At 50.4% G+C, this 17,769-nt stretch overlaps 1 protein-coding gene across 1 annotated transcript in view; it reads left to right on the top strand.

The window, feature by feature from the left end:
• Positions 1 to 17,769, top strand: part of LOC146432386 (hydrocephalus-inducing protein homolog) — a 74,645-nt gene that overhangs the window by 30,239 nt on the left and 26,637 nt on the right. The window contains exons 17-32 of the mRNA XM_085072146.1: positions 1,422 to 1,663; positions 2,799 to 3,114; positions 3,732 to 3,875; positions 5,219 to 5,359; positions 5,850 to 6,166; positions 7,742 to 7,931; positions 8,386 to 8,484; positions 9,151 to 9,360; positions 10,202 to 10,342; positions 12,328 to 12,505; positions 13,294 to 13,568; positions 14,107 to 14,240; positions 15,637 to 15,773; positions 16,418 to 16,539; positions 16,627 to 16,818; positions 17,216 to 17,362. Of these exons, the coding sequence (XP_084928272.1) occupies positions 1,422 to 1,663; positions 2,799 to 3,114; positions 3,732 to 3,875; positions 5,219 to 5,359; positions 5,850 to 6,166; positions 7,742 to 7,931; positions 8,386 to 8,484; positions 9,151 to 9,360; positions 10,202 to 10,342; positions 12,328 to 12,505; positions 13,294 to 13,568; positions 14,107 to 14,240; positions 15,637 to 15,773; positions 16,418 to 16,539; positions 16,627 to 16,818; positions 17,216 to 17,362 (2,985 nt within the window). The remainder of the gene's footprint in view (positions 1 to 1,421; positions 1,664 to 2,798; positions 3,115 to 3,731; positions 3,876 to 5,218; positions 5,360 to 5,849; positions 6,167 to 7,741; positions 7,932 to 8,385; positions 8,485 to 9,150; positions 9,361 to 10,201; positions 10,343 to 12,327; positions 12,506 to 13,293; positions 13,569 to 14,106; positions 14,241 to 15,636; positions 15,774 to 16,417; positions 16,540 to 16,626; positions 16,819 to 17,215; positions 17,363 to 17,769) is intronic.

Here is a 17,769-nt window from a genome sequence, read left to right as displayed (position 1 = left end):
GCCAAACTGCTGTTCATAGTGGAGAGCAGGGTGTGAGGTATATCCTCAAACTGGTCGTGGGGAGGTGATTTTCACACCTCCTGGGGGTCAAGCCAGCTGGGCTGTCCACACAAAGACCTGTGTGAGGGTTGTGCACCACCACAGCCTGTGATCTCCATGGTGTTGAAGAGCATCTTTGGGGAGCAGCTGCAGAGAAAGGCTGTTTAATTTGTGGAGGCTGCATAGGGCAGAAGGAGCTGGGGTTGCTCCCCTGGCAGGGGGAGCAGGGCTGGTGCAGCCAGGAAGGGCTTGTAGGCTGGGGCTGGGGCAGGGTGGGATGTGCTCTCTGCTGGAGGGGGAGATCTGTGAGGGGGCTTGAGGTTTGTTCTTCTCCGTGCTGGGTGTGTTGAACTTCCAGAGCTGGTTAAAACCTGATACTGTGGACTTGTTTGTGTCTGTGGATAAAACATCAGGCTGTGTGGGAAAGTCCAGCCACAGCCTCCTGGGTCAAGGAGGAGAGGCACGAATTTGCGTCTCGCTGCTTTTCCAGCTGTTTGGGAGATAAACGTAACATCAAAGTAAGGGATTTTTCCAGGACAGCTTTCTCTAACTCCACAATCTGCTTTCCACCTCTTCAGAGAGCAATGCACCTTGGCTGGGTGGGCCTGGCATGTAAAGGATGGGTTCTATATGCTCGTACCAGGCTCTGACCTGCAGAGCTGTGTCTGTACAGCTGTGCTGGTGCAAGGCCTTCCCTCTCTCCTTTGGGCAGTTTCCAGCTCTCTTGCCCCATCTGTGGAAGGAAGTCCATGAGAAACTAGATGATGGGAGTTCTTGGGAAGACTGGGCCATGCCCACAGAGCACATGTCATGCAGTTTTCTTTCTGCTTCCTGCTCTCTTGCACCATTTAGAGATGACTTTTCCAAAGCAGAGGGTGCTGCGGCACCTCTCTACAGCTGATGAGAGGGCTTTGCTCCTTCAGGGAATGTTGAGAAGCCCCTTGGAAAAAAATAGTTTGGTGTTGGGGTATTGCTCAGTTGTTTTTGCAGAGATATACTTCAGGCTCTCAGCAGTGTCCTCCAGCTGTGTGGCTGCTGGGGTGGGATTTGAGCAGCCCTGGCTTCCTCCAGCCTTAAGCCAGGAGAGACAAAGCAGCTTCCCTCAGCATGCACTCCAGAGAAAGACTGGGGAAGAAATACTCTCCTGAGCATAAGCGTCCCTTGGGTTAGGCAAAACTGGGTTAATTAGGTGAGTCTGTTAAGGGAGGGGAAAATACAGGTTGCATAAGCTCTGCTGTTGCCACATACTTATGCTTAGACTTACGGAAATGAAGCCTTTATGATTTTTTTCCTCCTCTCTTTAGTATTTCCTTTTCTTACATCCCACAAGAGACCAGGGTCTGCGGTTTCCATCCTAAATGCATGTTATGCTTGTATTACAGTTTCGCAAGCCCCACTGCTTCGTGTTTGATCCTGGTGAAGGAGTGATCCCCCCTCGAGATAAGCTTGCTGTGACCATCACAGCATACCTGGATGACACCGGGAGTTTCGTAGATGTTTTGGGACTGTTCATTGGTGAACAGGGCCTTGTGGACCCCATACCATTCTCAGCTGAGGGCATTGGCTCCACAATTATCATAGACAAACCATTCTGCCCGGAGCTCGACTTAGGATACCAATTCAGGTAGGAGATCTCTCTGCTCCCACCTCTCCGTCTGGCTCAGCAAAAAGTAGTTGCAGTAGTCCTCCAGGAAAGATCTTCTTCAGTGCTCAAGGCTCTGACTCTTCGTGAAGGCAGAGATTTCTTTAGAGACACATGATGGCCAGCTGAGAATTGTTAGATACCCTCAAAAGTCACTGAAATGGAAGCCAGTTGCTAAATTTCCACTGAATTGTCTTTAGTTCTAATACATTCATGTCCTCACTTGATCACGTAATGGTCTCGCAGACTCCCCCGAACAAAGGGGTTCCCAAAATGGTGCCCAGATGAGGCAGCCGTGTGGCTGAGGGACCAAGGGAAGATGGCATCGCACCCTTCCCTTACAAAATTGGTACCTCCCAGGCAACCAGGGGCCCTGGGAACAAAAAGACAGGATGGTGACAACCCCCACTGGGAAGGCAGGAGCCCACAGAGCCATTCTAGAGGCAGATGGAAACATGCTGGCTAGTGTGGGGTCCACATGGCTGCCGCTGCTTCCTCGTGCCATTCGTGGGCTCTGCTGCTGCCATGCTCTGCCTAGCACCTTGCTCACTACTTTTGCTTAGAGCAGAGTTTGCAAAGTTCACTTCAAAACAGCTTGTAATTGCAAAATGGAGTTTCTATGAATGGCTACAGGTGGAAAAGAGAAGAGACCCTGCTCCCCTGGTTTCCTCTCCTGGAGCAGACAGCCAGTTTTTACCAGCTTGCTGGGATCACTAGAAACTGCTTCCAAGCCGGTTTTTAAAAATGCCTGCAATTATACCCCCACACACAAGGTCCCCAAGTGCAGGATCTCAGAGACTCAGTAACAGTTTTGGGTGCAGATTAATACAAAATACAGTAACAGTATGAATCACACCACAACAAACAATTTGGAGGAAAACACCAAGTCCTGGCAGCCTCTCCTGTAAAATGTTAAATCACTATTACAAACATATTTCTCTTTGCAATAATGACATCAGAAGGGCAGCTTCTCAGACACTATTTCTGGTCCACATTAAGAGCTGGAAATGAAGACAGTCTCCAAGCTATTAACACCCCAAATTGATCACTGGGAGCAATCTGATGACCAGGGAAATAGCTCCTCTCACGATATTTTCCTTCTCGGCTTCTCTTCTAGCCTTATTCCCGTCACTCGTCATTTCGAAGTGCTGAATGGGGGACACCATCCACACCAGCTTGGCTGGGGTGTGTACCTGGATGCTGACGACCGTGAGAACATTGTGGGCCTCCAGAGTGTCTTACCCACAAGACGCCGCAAGAACAAAGATGGTGCTCAGGACGAGCCCCCCATGACCATCTCTAGCCGGGAGATATATTATTTTCGCCCTCCCAAGCGTTCTGTCCCCAATTTTACACTGGAGCCAAAGGGGATGTCACTGTATCCTGGCCAGTCTGCAACCCTGGTGGTGACAGGCTTCTCCAGCACTCCCCAGGTGAGGTCCCCTTCCTCCAAGGGCTGAGCTGGGGAACCATCAGAGCTCCTCCCCTGGGCTTCTTCCACAGTACCTTCACATTTGCCTGGGGGAGTAAGCAGGGGGCTTCAAGAAACTGGTCTGTGGCCACAAGTTTCCATGGCAGCACCAGTTGCTTTCCTTGCTGGCCACCATCAGGCCAGCTAAGGCTTTATTATGATTCCACAGCTGCCAAAACCTAGTGCTAATCCCAAAATAGGGGTGGGAGGGAATAATTGCTCTTTTGGGGCAAGCTGTTGCATGGTGAGTCGGCAAGGAAGCGCAGAGAAGTAAGTTAGACTAGGAGCCCAAAAGGAAAGTGAATTAAACAAGTACCAAGGGGTTTATCCAGGGCGAGCACAGAGTAAAACAAAAGCCCTGTGAAGGGATGGAGTGTTTCACAAGTGCCTTTTGTGGCTATTGGGGTGCAGTGTTACAGCCAATTGAGCACAGAGTAAATAAGCTGCAGCCCAGGAAGAAAAGGGGGCAGTGACCATAACTATGGCAGAAATAGGGCATGTGGGGGGTGGTGAGCCAATGCAGGGCTTTTGCTGGATGCCCTGCCAGCACCCATGGTAACAAGTGACTCTTGCATGCAGGTGGTGCACGACTATGTGCTGTGTAAAGGCTGTGTTGGGATGAGGCCATTGATAATACCGATATTAGAAACAATCATTACCTGCAGGTTTATTGATCCCACTGTGGTAATATCAGCAAGAGACATCTTTTTCAAAGTGGTGAAGGTAAGTCCCTGGATTGCACTGTGGCATTTAATGGCATGGCTGAGGGGCCATGTGCTTGTGGTAAAACCCCTCTTTACCCTTCCTGAGGCTCTTTGTAAAGTGAATGAGGATGCTTTTAGAGATGAGACTGATTTTTAAGTTCCCCAAAGTAAAATTGCAGTTACAGCTGCACTGCCAAGGGGGATCGTGGCCACTTCCAGAGAAATGCCAGTAAAGGGAGTTTTTTGAGGATCCTCCAAGGTATGGTCATGTGTAAACATTAGTGCTGTAGGGAAGCTGGTAAAAATGGAGATTCCTGTGAATTCCTCAGGCTGACAAGGAGAAACCTGTCATCTGCTGTGTGCCTTTGCCTTCTCTACTGTTGGCATGGATGGTTTATGGTATAGCTATGTGGTATAGCTCTGTGCATTTCCCCAAACCTCACCTGCGTCAAAGGACCCCCAGACAACCTGCAGCTGCAGCTGCAGCAGTGATAATATTGAGGCAGAGCAGGTGCCCTTTAGTCTCTGGATCCTGACTTCTGCATCACCCTTTCTTCTCCTGCAAGTTGTCTGAAAAAGAGAAGATGTTTCATTATGTAGTTTGTGTGGTTTCAGGCCTCTCCTCTGGTTCCTAGGCTTCCACTGAAGCACAGAATCCCTGGAACAGGCAGTTCAGATGTAATTAGAAGCTTTTCAGCTCTCCCTGATTCTGCCTGGGTTCTGCTTGATACCACACTCTCTGATTTATTGCATACTATGGCATGGCACCTGTTTGATATCAGTATATCCAGGACTAGTTTCCCAAACTCTGGTTTCTCTAAACCATGCAGGAAGACCGGCACAATGTGTAGAAAGGAAGGAAGAGCCTAGGCTGATCACAGGTTTGAGGCCACAGACACCTTGTCCCTGTAGCAGGGGCAGCAAGACACATGTTGCAGATGAACTCCTTTTTTGAGGCTGCTAGAGCCAATAAGGTTGTAAGAAATGACTGTGTGTATGTGAACGAATATCATCTAGTGCTGTTCTGCCCAAGAGAGAGACAAAACTGGAGACAAATGGTCTGGATTCACTTTCTGCTTTAGGTCTTGTTCAAGCAGCTGCCTCCTCTCAGGGGCCTATTCCCTATATCTGTACCCTATATCCCTATATCTGTGGGAGTGTTTCCCTGTCCCCCAGGGGATGCTGTGATTTCTAAACATGAAAAGCATCTGCCATAAAGAAAAATCTCCTGAAAGGGTAGAAACAAATAGAAAGAGTAAATAGAGATCTATGCACTTCTAGGGCTGAAAAATGTGAAATGCGGCAGAAGTAGAAGGAGGTCGATGGCTAGTTGGTGTTTTTCCTTGTCTCCTGTTTCTGTAGAAACCCAGTGACGTCCTGACTATTCAGTACAAGCCCTTTTCTGTGGAAAACACCTGCGCCCTGCCTCTGGACCTTCTGATGAAGTTGGAGATGCCATTTCTGGTCTGCACTGAGGACCATCAGCCCATCTCAGATGGCCAGGTGAGCAGCCCTGGACTCCTCCAGTAGAGTTTGAAGAGGAGGGACATGGTGGTGCCTTTCTGTTGGGAGGTCCTCGAGTCAAGAAGTTTATTCTGTAGCATCAGCAGTGGGCTGGCTTGAGCTGAATAAGCAGAGCTGCTGAGGGAAGCAAAACCTCATCTGAAATGAGAAGGTCCATCCTGGCTTTAAGGCACAAGGAGAAGGGAGCAGGCAACTAGGTCTGGGCAAGCCATGCAGTAAAGATGTCTCCTGGAAAGCATCCCAGCTTTCCAGCTGCCATCCCCTTGTACTGCTGCTGAGCACAGAAACGTGAGCCTGAGGGAATCCTGGACCAGAGCATGGTGCCTGCAGTCAGACCCTTGCTGTAAAGAAATGAAAGATGAACTGAGAAGCCCATGCTGGGGTCACATGTTGAGTGTTTACTGTTTTGTGCTGTCAGATCTTGGGATGTCATCTCCCAGGTGATTAATTACTGTTCATCTCCTTGCAGCCTGTGAGAGTGGATGTAGGGCAGACCCGTCATATCTACGTTGCATTTGACCCATCTTATAAACTGAATTATATGAGTCAGAAATACAAGAAGGTTCTGACCGTAGATTTGGTCAGGGGCCATCCATACGTGGAGCATGTAATCCTTCGGGGAGAAATCTACTTCCCCAATCTCCATGTCCGGCCCTCCAATGTGGACTTTGGCTGTGTCAAGAACGCCTCTGAAGCAGTGCGTTCTCTGCAGCTGATCAACTGCAGCCCACTGCCTGTACAGTACCACTGGTCATTCCACGTGGACAGCCAGGTGTACAAGCTGAGGTATGTGCACGTTTGCCCTCTCCTTGAAGCCTTTCTCTCTGGCGTCCTGTTTGGACTTTGCAAAGAACAAAACTGTTTACCTAGGATCTGATAAATTGCTCCTGACTTTCCCTTGTGCAAATAACACTGACCAGCCATGGTCAGGCTGGATGCTCAGGGAATAGGTGTTTTCCACCAATTCGGTGCTACCTAGCCCCCAGAGTGGTTTCCTCTGGGAAGGAAAGCTGGGGAGAAAGCTGCTTTCTCAGACCTCTGTGGCCTGAGGCAATGTCCACCTTGAGGGAGGGCTCCTAGTCCCAGCTCCATAGTGCTGGTGGAGGCCTTTTGGCCCCTCTGCTTTGGGATGGGTTCTGTCTGCAGGCAGAGAAGCTGCTCTCTGCTCCTGGCATTCCTCCCTGCACTGTGCTGGAGGATGCCCAGAAAGTCCCAATTCACACCAGAGAAAGAGCTACTTAGTGCCTGGGCTGATGCTGAACATCTTGTTACCTTCCCTTTCCTTCATTTCTGAGACAAGTCCTTTAGCGCCAGGATGATTTGTTTCCCAGGGGTCAGCTTGCAGTGGACACCTTGGACTCTTCACTCCCTCCCTTTTTCTGTGACACTTGTTACTCCTTTTGACTTTTCCCCACTGCAGCATTGTCCCTTACGGGTTCTGTGCTGCTTGGCAGCAAGACTTGTTCATCATCTCCCATCCCTGGCTCCCAGAGAGTTTATACTTTAGAGTGAAAAATGTTGTCTGGGCACCATGGTCCTGGGAAGTAGCCTCAAAGCGTTCATTAAAACTACAGACAGTGGAATAGATGATTAGGGATTTCTTGGGGATTATGATGAGAGAACTTCTCATCCAGAAATGAAACCCAGCCGTAGGTAATAAACTACAAAGCTAAGGACAATTATACTTTGGGAAGAGGTCATTAAAGGCATTGAATGCCTGTCTGGGAATGGAGCATCCAGGTCATGTTTGACTGTGTGGGGAACACTTGCAGCTCAGCAGGGTGACAGGCAGGCACAGCTCGATTGTGTCCCTCACGGGGCATTAGAAACAAAAGCAGAGTTACTCTGAGCACCTGCTCCGATTGAAAATGGGGAGCATGACCTGAGTCACCTGGGAGTGTTGGAAAATCTTAACCAACCCCCCCAACACTGTCAGGGAAACATTCCTGACAAATACCTGGTAGAGCCACAGAGTTTCTGGTGTTGGGCACTGGAAGGGCTGTGCTGGCTTCTCACTGGCTGGGTCTGCCCCATGGTGCCTCAAATCTCACCTTTCTGCATGTCTTCTCTGTCTTTTCTTCTCCCACTGTGCTTTTTCCTTCCCCACAAGGGGATCCGTGTTAATCCCTCTCCTCTGTAGTTCCTCAATGCAGCCGCCTGCACTGCTGCTACCCCAGTATCATCCCTTGGCTGCCCTTAGAATGGACTCGCCCCAGCCTGATTTGGGAAGGGCTGGAGCAGACCATTTCTGAGCTCAACTCACCAGCATCTACCCAGGGGCTTAATCCTGATGAGGAGCTGCTCGTGCAGGTGTCCTTCCTCCCACTGCAGGTCCCTGTTCATAGTTCTGTTATCTTCTAGATTCGAGGCTCATCCACCTGATTTCAAACCCAATCTCTCAGTATTGGAGAAGAGAACCTGTTTGGATTGCTCAGCATCTCAAGGGAGATTAAAGATTAGAAATGTGGAGGAGCCAGTCTCAGCTCTGAAAGAAGCGCGGAATCGTGCCCGTCAGGAAGGAATTTTACATCACTTTGATGACGAACCATTGGTAGATTTTCTTGTACACCTACTGCTTGTGTTGCCTCCCCAGCTTGCTGCCAAAAAGTCATGCTCGTACCCACCTCCCTTTTTGCTGTCCTGCTTTCCTGTGCCCTGACAGTGGGCTAAGCAGCAGGGCCAGTGGCTAGACATGGGGTGTCTGGGGAGGGAGAAATAGTTTTCCTCAGAGAAGCCCACTCAGATCCTACAGACCTATGTTGAGTGTGGGATTTCTTTGGCTTGTTTTCTTCACAATGTAAGATGAGGCTTTTACCTGCATCATGATGATTAGGCCTCTGGCTTTCTTCCCAGACCAAGCTGTGACAAATCCTGATCTCCATGTACCCTCTTCCCAACCCAGCCAGGCCTTTTTCCAGGTCTCTGCCTTTGCCTGAGAGCTGGTATTGCAGTGGGGCTGTTTTATAAAATGAGACTCTTATCATAGAAAATGGCTTGTTTTCCAGGTGCAGCCATATGCTATTGAAGAGTCCTTTGTCCCAGTAGGGATGCATGCATTCGGATACTCCAAGGATGCATACTACACTCCCCTCAAAGCGGACGAGGTAAGAGGGAATCTGTCTCACTTCCACATTTTCAGTGTGGCAAGCAGGTCTGCAGCTCCCAGTCCCATTGGTGGCCCTCAGCATTGCCCACAGAGGGGCCTCACATCCCTCCAGACCATCACAAGGTGCTACTGAAACAACTGATTGTTGGAGAGGCCCTGGAGGACATGTTGTAGGGCTGCCCAAGGGCACTCGCTGTGCAGCACCTATGAAGGGCATGGCTCCCCTTGGACCTTATCAGGTGGTCATAAGGAAATTTTTTCAGGAGTTTTTCCTGTAGCACCTTGAGAAAGCAGCATGTAAACGAGAGAGAGAAGGGAAAAGCCTCAGGAATCAGCTGAACTGGGCTGGAGTGCTTCCCTGAGCTCCAAGAACTCTCTGAGTCACGTCCTTTTCTAAAGGCAGTTAAAAAAAGCTTTTTAAAGGCAAGTTGTGCATTGGAGAGAATTTCTTGCCACCAGGAGACATCCCAGTTTAATGTATGTGTGAGTGTGGAAGAAGATTTTCCCTATGGTCCCTCCACTAGTCAGTGGCATGCATGCAGGATGAGATTAGGATCTAGTTGTGTTTGAGGAATAGGCCATTCCTACTACAGCTGCACTTTGCTCCAAGCTGCTCTTCTGCATCCATTACTGCACTCAACACCCCAATCTCTCCTCTATCCAGGTTCTCAATGTCGTGCCACTATCCGGTGTGCTGAAGCCGAGAAAGAAACAGAAGGTCTCCTTCACCTTCTCTGGTGTCCCCAGCACCATGTTTAATATCACGGCATTGTGCCATGTGCTGGGAGGCCCCACCTATGAGGTGAAGATAGCCGGGAACTCCCAACACGTCAACTACTCTCTGAGCACCCGGGAGATCGACTGTGGCCTGGAGGTACCACGTGTGTCCTTGGGCACAGCCCCTTGCCTTGGAACCATGGGCAGTGGGTTCTTGCCCCCCTTGGTCCAGGGCTCCCTCCCCTTCCCAGCCCCTTCCTTGGCTCTGGCACTTGGAAGTACAACCTTTGAGGGATACATCCAGCATCCAAGCTGGTTTAAAATGGCCATCTCCACCCCCTCCAAAATGTTGGGAATGTCTCCTTTTTAGAGTACCTAACACTGCCTCCTGGAGCAGGCAGGTCCCAGTGGGGATGCTCGGAGGAGCATGTCCCTGAGACATCCTTCTGCTGATCCACTCCTAAAGCCTGACCTCCAAGGAGATGCTCTTGTCTAAAGCTCTTCCTTAATCCACACAATAATCAAGGGAAGAAGTTGGGCTTCCAGTCACTAGTTGGAGAGACTGTCCCAATAATCCCCACTTCACTCCTTTTTAGTTGAAAGCCCACAGATATTTCCAGCCTTTGGCCCTGTGTGACTCCATTGTTGCCTGTACATTGCTTGCCCATACTTGCATGCTTTTCCTTCTGCAATGTCTTGGTGCCGCCTCTGTTTCTGCTGGCTGTTGGTGACCCGTCAGAGTGCAGAGGGCCTGTGTCCCCTGGTTCATTTAATACTGGCCCTCACATGGTTGTTGCCACACATCTGTGTGCTACCAGAGCTCCCTGTTCCTGTGCAGGTGCCCTGTGCCTGGGGGTTCCCCAGGCTGCTGGTGTCTGTATCTCCTCCCCAGTCCCTGCTCCCACGATGTGTCTCCTTTCAATCCCAGGAAAGAGGAAGGAGATTCCCAGCAACAGGCCTGGGTTTGTAACTTCCTGCTCCTGATGCTTTCTCTCCAGACTTTTAACGAAATTCATCATAAAAAAGTCACCCTGAAAAACATCGGGTTGACTGCATTCAACTGGGTGCTTATGTCCGGCCCCAGCAGTGCAACAGAAAACCAACATCTGCCTGGAGTGTTTCTGGTCAGACCCACCACTGTAAGTAGCACAAGTGACTGAACTCAGCCTTGGGTCAGGTGGACCGTAAGAGTGTTAAAGGGAAAAAAGAGGGGAAAAAAGGAAAGGAAAGGGGGGGAGAAAAAGGGGGTAAAACTGCAAACCCAGCCATGAGAGAGAGGTCTGTAAGCAATTTCTGCTGGGGGCAGAGAAGGTCAAACAAGTGCTCTCTTAATGGACTCCCCCATGGCCTTGTCTAGTGTGTGGCTCTGCTGTCACAAGGCAGCCACCGGCAGGAGGCACAAGTGTGTTGGTCACTATCCTGTCCCTCTGTAAGGGGAGTAGAGGAGAATTCTTTTTGATAGATTTCTCGGACGAAAAGAAAGCACAAACACAGCCAGTATTGTATCTGAGAACCGTTTATTGATAAAGAAGGGGTATGGTCCCGACCGGAGGGGGACAGAAAAGAGAGCAGAGAGAGAAAATAAGAAATGGAGAGAGTAACAAGATAGGCACAGAGTCTTAGCACTAGAACCCTGGGGCATTCAGCCTGTGTCTTGCTCGGCACATGGAGAGTGTGCACTGCCAGCCGCCCCGAGCCTGCGCGGCTGCCACGGTAGGCTAGGCGCGATTTCCAAGCTGCAGCAGCACCAGCACCAGCACCAGCACCAGCAGCAGCAGCAGGCTGCCCGTCTGTGCCAGCAGCGCAGGGGGCGGGAAACATCGCGGAGCGCCTGCGCCTTGGCAGGGCTGGAGCTGCTCTGTCGGGGAACAGCAGAGCACCAGGTTGCCGTGGCGAGTAGGGAAGCAGTGACAGCAGGGTAGACAGGCAGGGAAGACGTAGCTCTGCAGGAAGCCAGACCCATCAGGCGCTCCCAGCCCACCAAGAAACCAAACACTGCGGCGCAAAAACGGCAGTGTTAACTGTTTCTATATACTTAGATTCCTCCCATAACTCAGCCCTTTTAGGAAGACTATTGGTCAGACAGGCAGAATTTTCCCAGGTCTGCCCACCTCCAAGGGGGAGGTCACTGGCAGCCCAATCATAGTAGTTTCTCCCCTGAGACCGAGCCTTCTCTGCATTTTCTCCTAGCAATCTCCTTAACACGTGCCATGTGTTAATGCTCCCAGCACGTGTACAGCCCCTATAGTAATGTTTCGCACCATGTCAGAAAATGGATTTATAACGTATGTTGAAACATAAATAAAAATGAAATTGGTTCCTCTCAGCCACTGTTGGGATCCTGATGTGACTGGTTGAGATCTCTGGCTGTGCTGGCACTGGAGCGTTTTTGAGGGTCACCTTACCCAGGCTGTGTGATCACACAGGACATAGTCCTTGGCTCTGCCTTCTTGCTGCCAGTGCTAAGCAGCACTTACATTACCCCTTTCTTGGGCTTGAAGCTCCTCTGCCAGAAATTGTCACAGCCCCTGTGCTGGTCCCTCCCTCCTCCAGCTTTGTTGCTGTGTAGCACCCTCGTGGGGCAATGAGGGGGCCAGGGAGGAGTGGGGCCAGAAGAGCAAGGAGAAAAATTGGCAGCATCCCACCATCCCAGCTTCTCAGTCCTGCCTGGATGTCTTTGAGCTGAAGTAGCATTCCTGCCTTTGTCCCTCCTTGTAGTGAGAAGAGGAAGCCAATTGGCTTTCCTATTTCTTCATGCCTGTCTCCTATAAGAGGAGCTGTTGGCCCTGCTGAGTGCAGGGACTTCTCTTCCATAGCGACACCAAAACAGCCTTTATTTGCTGAGCATGGCTCTTGCTGGCAGAGGCCAAACCCCATTAGCAGCAGAGCTGTGCTCACATAAGGCTGTGCTGGGGCTGCAGCCTTGTGAGCCCTTGGGAGGATGCACTGCACCCCAGAGTTGGAGGCTCGACCTTTTTGGGCACAAGGAAGTTAGATGGTGATGGGGTCTGATGGTTTATTCTAGATAAGAACGTGTCTTCTCTTCTCAGCCTATCTGTCCCCTTAGCCATCCCCCATCAAATGCTCTCTGATGCATTCCCTCCCTCTTCTCCTGTCTCTGCAGGGTTCCATTGGAGCTGGTAAGAAGCAAGTGCTGAAATTCTCTTACCTGCCAGGAATGCCAGGGCCCTTCTCCAGGATTTTCCAGATTAAAGTGGATGACCTGGACCTGGCAGAAATCCGCCTGAAAGGAACAGCAACCTTTCCCAGGATCTCTATAAACCTGCCCTGGTACATCAAAGGTGGGCACTGCCTGTCTGCCCCCAGAACAGGCCCCTCTGGTTTTTCCCCTACCATATGCCCATAGGGCAGCTCATGCCCACCTCCACCAAGCCTGGAGGGTTGCAGGGCGCCCAGACCAACAGAAGCCCTCTGGTGGCTTCCTGAGTCTCGAGCAGAGGAGACCATATGTGTTGCTGTTGAGCTGCTAGCAGAGAAAGGACCCGGGTTCTCAGTGTGGCAAGAAAAGAGAGCTTTATTACTTTGATTCCAACTTATATAGACTTTTCAGAGGTCACCCAGATTGGTCAGTCAGAAACCTCCCCCTAGGCCTTATTGGCCAGGCCTGAACTGTCCAAAGCTCGAGACGCTGTTTTCATAACATCTAAACTTTATCTTTGTTTATAAAACACAGAGGAAAGTTCTCATGGGAAAGACCTGTGCTAGCCACACATATGGGCTTTGTCCTGCGAACCATCCTCCAGAACTTGCCGGCACATCTGGCAGGATGTGGCCTGGAAGGGTGATAGCTAGACAGAAAAGCTTGGGAAAGCTGTAAGAGAGGCTGGCAGAGCTTTTGGCAGGGTTGAGTTTGCATAATATTGCACGGGATGAGATGCTCCTCTGTGGGGAGGAAGATGGGTGGGAGTGAACATGAGGATTCAGAGAGGACGAGCAGCATCCACTTTCCATAGATGGCTTGAGGGATTTCTTTATGGAAGAGACCAGTGCTGGGAGGGGAGCACTTCCCAGCTTAAATGGGATTGGCATTTTGTTCACACTTCTCTTTGTGGATGTTTTCTTCCTTCAGGAAATGAAAAGTATGAGAAGCTACTGAAACTGGCTACAAAAAGACAAATGAAGACTCGGAGCCTGGAGCCACCCATGGATGACTCTGGCTTTGTGGTAACAACAGCTGCAACTCCGTTTGGCACATGCCACCCTCCCAATATCACCAGAGCCCCTTGCAGCCCAAAGCTGCTTCCCAGTGTCCTGATGGAACTTGGGACCTCTCTACCCATGCATGACCATGTGTCACCTCAGCATTGGCCTGGGGCTGCTCCTCTGGCCCTAATTTCTCCTGGGGTTGCACCAGCTTCCTGGCTTACCCCAGGGAGAGATCCTGAAGGCTGTGCTCAAGAGATGGAGTTGATGGTGCTTTGAAGGAGATGATGGGGAGTTTGTTGGTCCCAGCCCAAGCCCTGCCAGATTTATGGATCTTAACAGCAGCTGCCTGACTGTGCCCTTGGACTGTGCTGGCAGTGCTCGTCTCCATGAGGCACCAGCTTGGTCCTGTTTCCCTTTCATGACAGCTTTTGTTCAAGCTGCATTGGTATTGGCTTGGGGCAGGCAAGTATCTGGAGCTCTGGAAGGTTCCTGGCTTGTCTGTCTGCCTGGCCAGATCAGCTTTGCTAGCAGTGGCTGTGCAAGCAAAGATGCTGCAGTTAGTTCCCTGGAAATAAGGTCCTGGCTAAGCAAGCAAGAGGTGTCACAGACACTGAGCAGCCAGACAGGAGGACCCCACACCCCCTCTCAACAAGAGCTGGGTGGGATCCTCTTTCAGCTACAAGCTGAGCCTTCGGAAGGACCTTTGCTAACCAGCCACTGTGTTCCCTTTCTTCAGACGGACACTCGGTTGCAGGTGATGATGGAGAGCTTGCTGATACAGGAATTGGCTCAGGAGCTGCAGAGAATCTTTGTCGCTGAGTCGCCGAATAATAGCTTGCCTGACAAGGAAGTGTGCCAGCGTCTTGTCGAGTGAGTAGGGACTCCAAGCCCCTATCTGCAGGTGCCCCGGGGTGGGGGGGTAACACCCAGCAGTGTCCCCTTCTCCTGAGTGCTCCTTGTGTCCAGAGTAGAGCTGGGAATAGCTCGGACATTAGAATGGGTCTGGTCCTGGTGGCTGTGACACACGACATGTAAGCAGCAGATTGTCCTCCCTTCCCCAGCACCACATTGAGCTTTGGACTGCTCAGCTCCCCACAGGTGTGGGGTTCTGTCCCTAGAGCTGAGGGGGCCCAGTGCAGACCTTCAAGCCCTTCCAGACAGCACAGGTTCTTTCCCTGGTGACTAGTTCTGAAAGAGGCAACTCTCAACTGATATCTTGCTTCTGATGCCTTAATAATTTCTAGTTTTTATTCTTCATGTATCTGTAACTTCGTATAGTTCTGTGCTTCTTATAAAATGCTAAAAACCTCTGTTCCCATCACCTTTAGCCAAAACAAATCCCTTTGAATAGAAATCCAAGGACATTTGTTGCCCTAGAGCCCAAAAATATGTAAACAACAGTGAGCTGGGGGGAGCGGGTCTGGGGTGGTTAGTATCATCGCCTAAGGCTGTGATTGGAGAAGTAGGAGCCAATATGCTAATAGGACAGAACTTATAAAAGGTGAAGGGCTCGTGACCCAGTGTCCATTTTGGGTGTAGCCCCATGAAGGGGGCTTTGCTTGCCCTGAATGTACCTTCAGGCCTGAATAAATTTGCCCACTTTTTATTCTAATTTTGTCTAGTCCTCTGTTTCAAGTAGCCTGTTTCAGGCATTAGTTCCAACTAACAGAGTTTAGTAAACAAAAGGAGCAAGGAACGGCACATGTCAACAAACCCTTGAAAACCCACAATGAGGTGGCTTGGATGCTGGTGGGGTGGCAGGGCTTATCTAGGTAACTTGGTCCCTTTGCACCATCATGATGCAGCATGAGCACGGGACACCCCAATTTAGGAAGAAAATGCTTTACAGAGCAGACCATTCATGTGGTTGCAGAGCAATGAAGATTTCCTGTGCAGGCAAATCTTACTCCAAGGCTCTGAAGCCATTTCAGACTCAGGCTGTACACCAGGATAAGCAGTTTCATTGAGACCTGTGGAGGTGCAGTGGACTTAGCTACACTGACTTTTTGTAGCAGAGGAGCTGTGACCAGTGTCCATTTTAAACAAATTTTATTTTCAGGTCCCATTAGTAGCTGATAAAACCTAAGACCTGCACTCCCCATGACTTCCCAAAGTCATTGCCAGGTGGTCAGGCCATGGGTTTCATGGCCTTGAGCTGAGTTTTTACAGCAGTGAATAAAGAAATAGCCACTGTATTTGCATCTTCCATCCATGTGGACATGTAGCCAGGCTGTGGTTTAAGGACTGTCCTTTCTCTTCCTTACAGAATTCAGTTGCCCCACTATATCCTGGACATGGGCAATATCATTGAGGGTTACGTGGAGAGACGTTATGTGAACATCACCAACACCGGGCTGATCCCAGTGTCCTTGGAGGTCAAAGTACCTTTCCTAAGGGACACAGGTAACCAGTGCTGGAGACACTTCCCGTGGGCTTGAAGGAGGTGTCTCAGACATATTAGCTTAAGCCACTTGGGGAGCTTAAAACTTGGGGAGGTTTTTGAGCTTTTTCTTCTCAGTGCCCCTGCTGGGACCTTTAGAGCCAGAATTCTCCTGGCCAGCCATGCCCAGGGACCTGGCCTGCCTTTGACTACCCTAATGATTCAGTGCAGGGGCCAGATGGGCTCTTCACCCTGGTCACCTCTCAGCATCTTCTGCCCTTGGCTCCCATGAGCATCGAGTTTCTTTGGCCATTTTGTGGGCTTGTTTTGTAAACCAGTGGAGTGGTTTGGAAGTACTGTGTTTGGAGCTCACACTGTCACAGCACTTGTATTCAGCCTTTATTGAGGAAACAGCCTGTGAGATCCTCTGGTGGATCAAAATAGGCTTCCAAAAGAGGCCTTGAGGCAAGTCTGCACTTCCATCACAAAATGGCTCACTGTGTCTGAGGGGTGTTCGGGTGCACCCTTTAAGTTTTTGTCCAGGTCACAGCAGAGCATGGGGTTTTTCCCAGACCTCTCAGCCAGGACACCTGGAAGGCCTTAACGTACTTACGACACATTTCGTGTTTCTTGTGTATCTCAGCTGCTTTGTTTTCATCTATTCAAGGTTTCAAAGTGGACCTGGCGCGGGAGGAGTGGCTGCTCACCAATAGCAGCAAGACGTTTGAAGTGTGCTTTGAGAGTGCCCACCAGCCGCTGGGTGATGTGGATGCGATGCTGCCCATCAGGGTACCACAGCTCTTGGGGCAGGCAGCAGGCTGGGCACAGCAGTAGGTGTCACCGCCACTCTCCACTGAATTCTCTGTCCTTCTCCAGGTAGCAAAAGGCATCAGGTATTATATCCACCTCCACGCCACTGTGGTTCCACGGTTGCTCATCCTCTCCAAGAACAGAATACACTTCTCTGAGACCCTTGTTGGGCAGTGCCAGGTTGAAGTTGTCCGGCTCTACAACTGTCTCCGGGTGCCCTGCAATTTCTTTGTTACTGTGAGCTCGCCTTATGACCAGGTAAAGCACAGGCCACATGGAACACGTGACTTTTTGGTTGGGTTTTCTTTGTGTCTCTTGCCCTTTCTACTCCTGTGTCTGCCTGAGCACTTGAGTCTACAGCATGTTTGAGGAAGCTTCTGAGGGTCTAGATCAAGGCTGGTTTGCCTGGACCTGTTCCATTAGCTGATGTTTTGCTTTTCTGCCATCTTCACCCATTCCTCTTCGTCTGAGAACAGTGGTTCCCCATCTGCCTGCCCTGTCTACAGGTTTTCCCTCCAGCTCTAAGCTATGGGGGCCACACTTGGTTTGGCTGTGAATGCTCTCAGCACCATATCAGTGTCTCAAAGCACAACAGGAACTGAGGCTCTGTCCTCACAGACCAAAGAGATTTCACATGATTGGTTTCTGTGTCCAGCTGTACAAAATCATGACACCAGCCATGCGTCGGATGAAGATCCAGGCTGTTGAGGAGGCCTGTCCCTTCAAAGTGATACCCTCCAAAGAAGTCATTATGCCAGGAACATGGCGAGACCTGCAAGTCCAGTTTGCACCCAAGGAAGAGGTGAGATTGGCAGGTGTCAGCCCAGGAGGCCTGTCAGGGCCATCTGGAAATGAGGGCCTGGTGCAGAGAGTGTGGCATGAGCTGTGCCTCCACGGGGAGCTTTCTGCAAGCCCCGTACTCAGTGTGGCTCAGTTCACCCCATGGGTGAAAGGATGGAGCATCCCAAAAGCAGTTTGCCTGTGGCCACTGTGTCTTGGAAACTGACAGTGTGTACGAAGATAGGCACGATTGCTTCTGTGGCCACAGATAGTCCCAGGGATCTTTTAATTGCTCGAGAGATGCAATCATCTTGTGTCATCTTGTGGCTGGCTTTGACTAGAGCCAAACACTAAGCAGAGGAGATGACTCTTATTTCTAGCCAGTGAGAGCTCATCTGCCTCTTCATGGAGCTGTTGTTTGCCTGATGC

This window comes from Lichenostomus cassidix, chromosome 11, assembly GCF_008360975.1.
Source record: "Lichenostomus cassidix isolate B80296 chromosome 11, HeHo_3.0, whole genome shotgun sequence".
In the NCBI taxonomy this organism is placed as follows: Eukaryota; Metazoa; Chordata; class Aves; order Passeriformes; family Meliphagidae; genus Lichenostomus; species Lichenostomus cassidix.
This window is presented reverse-complemented; position numbering and strand designations above follow the sequence as displayed.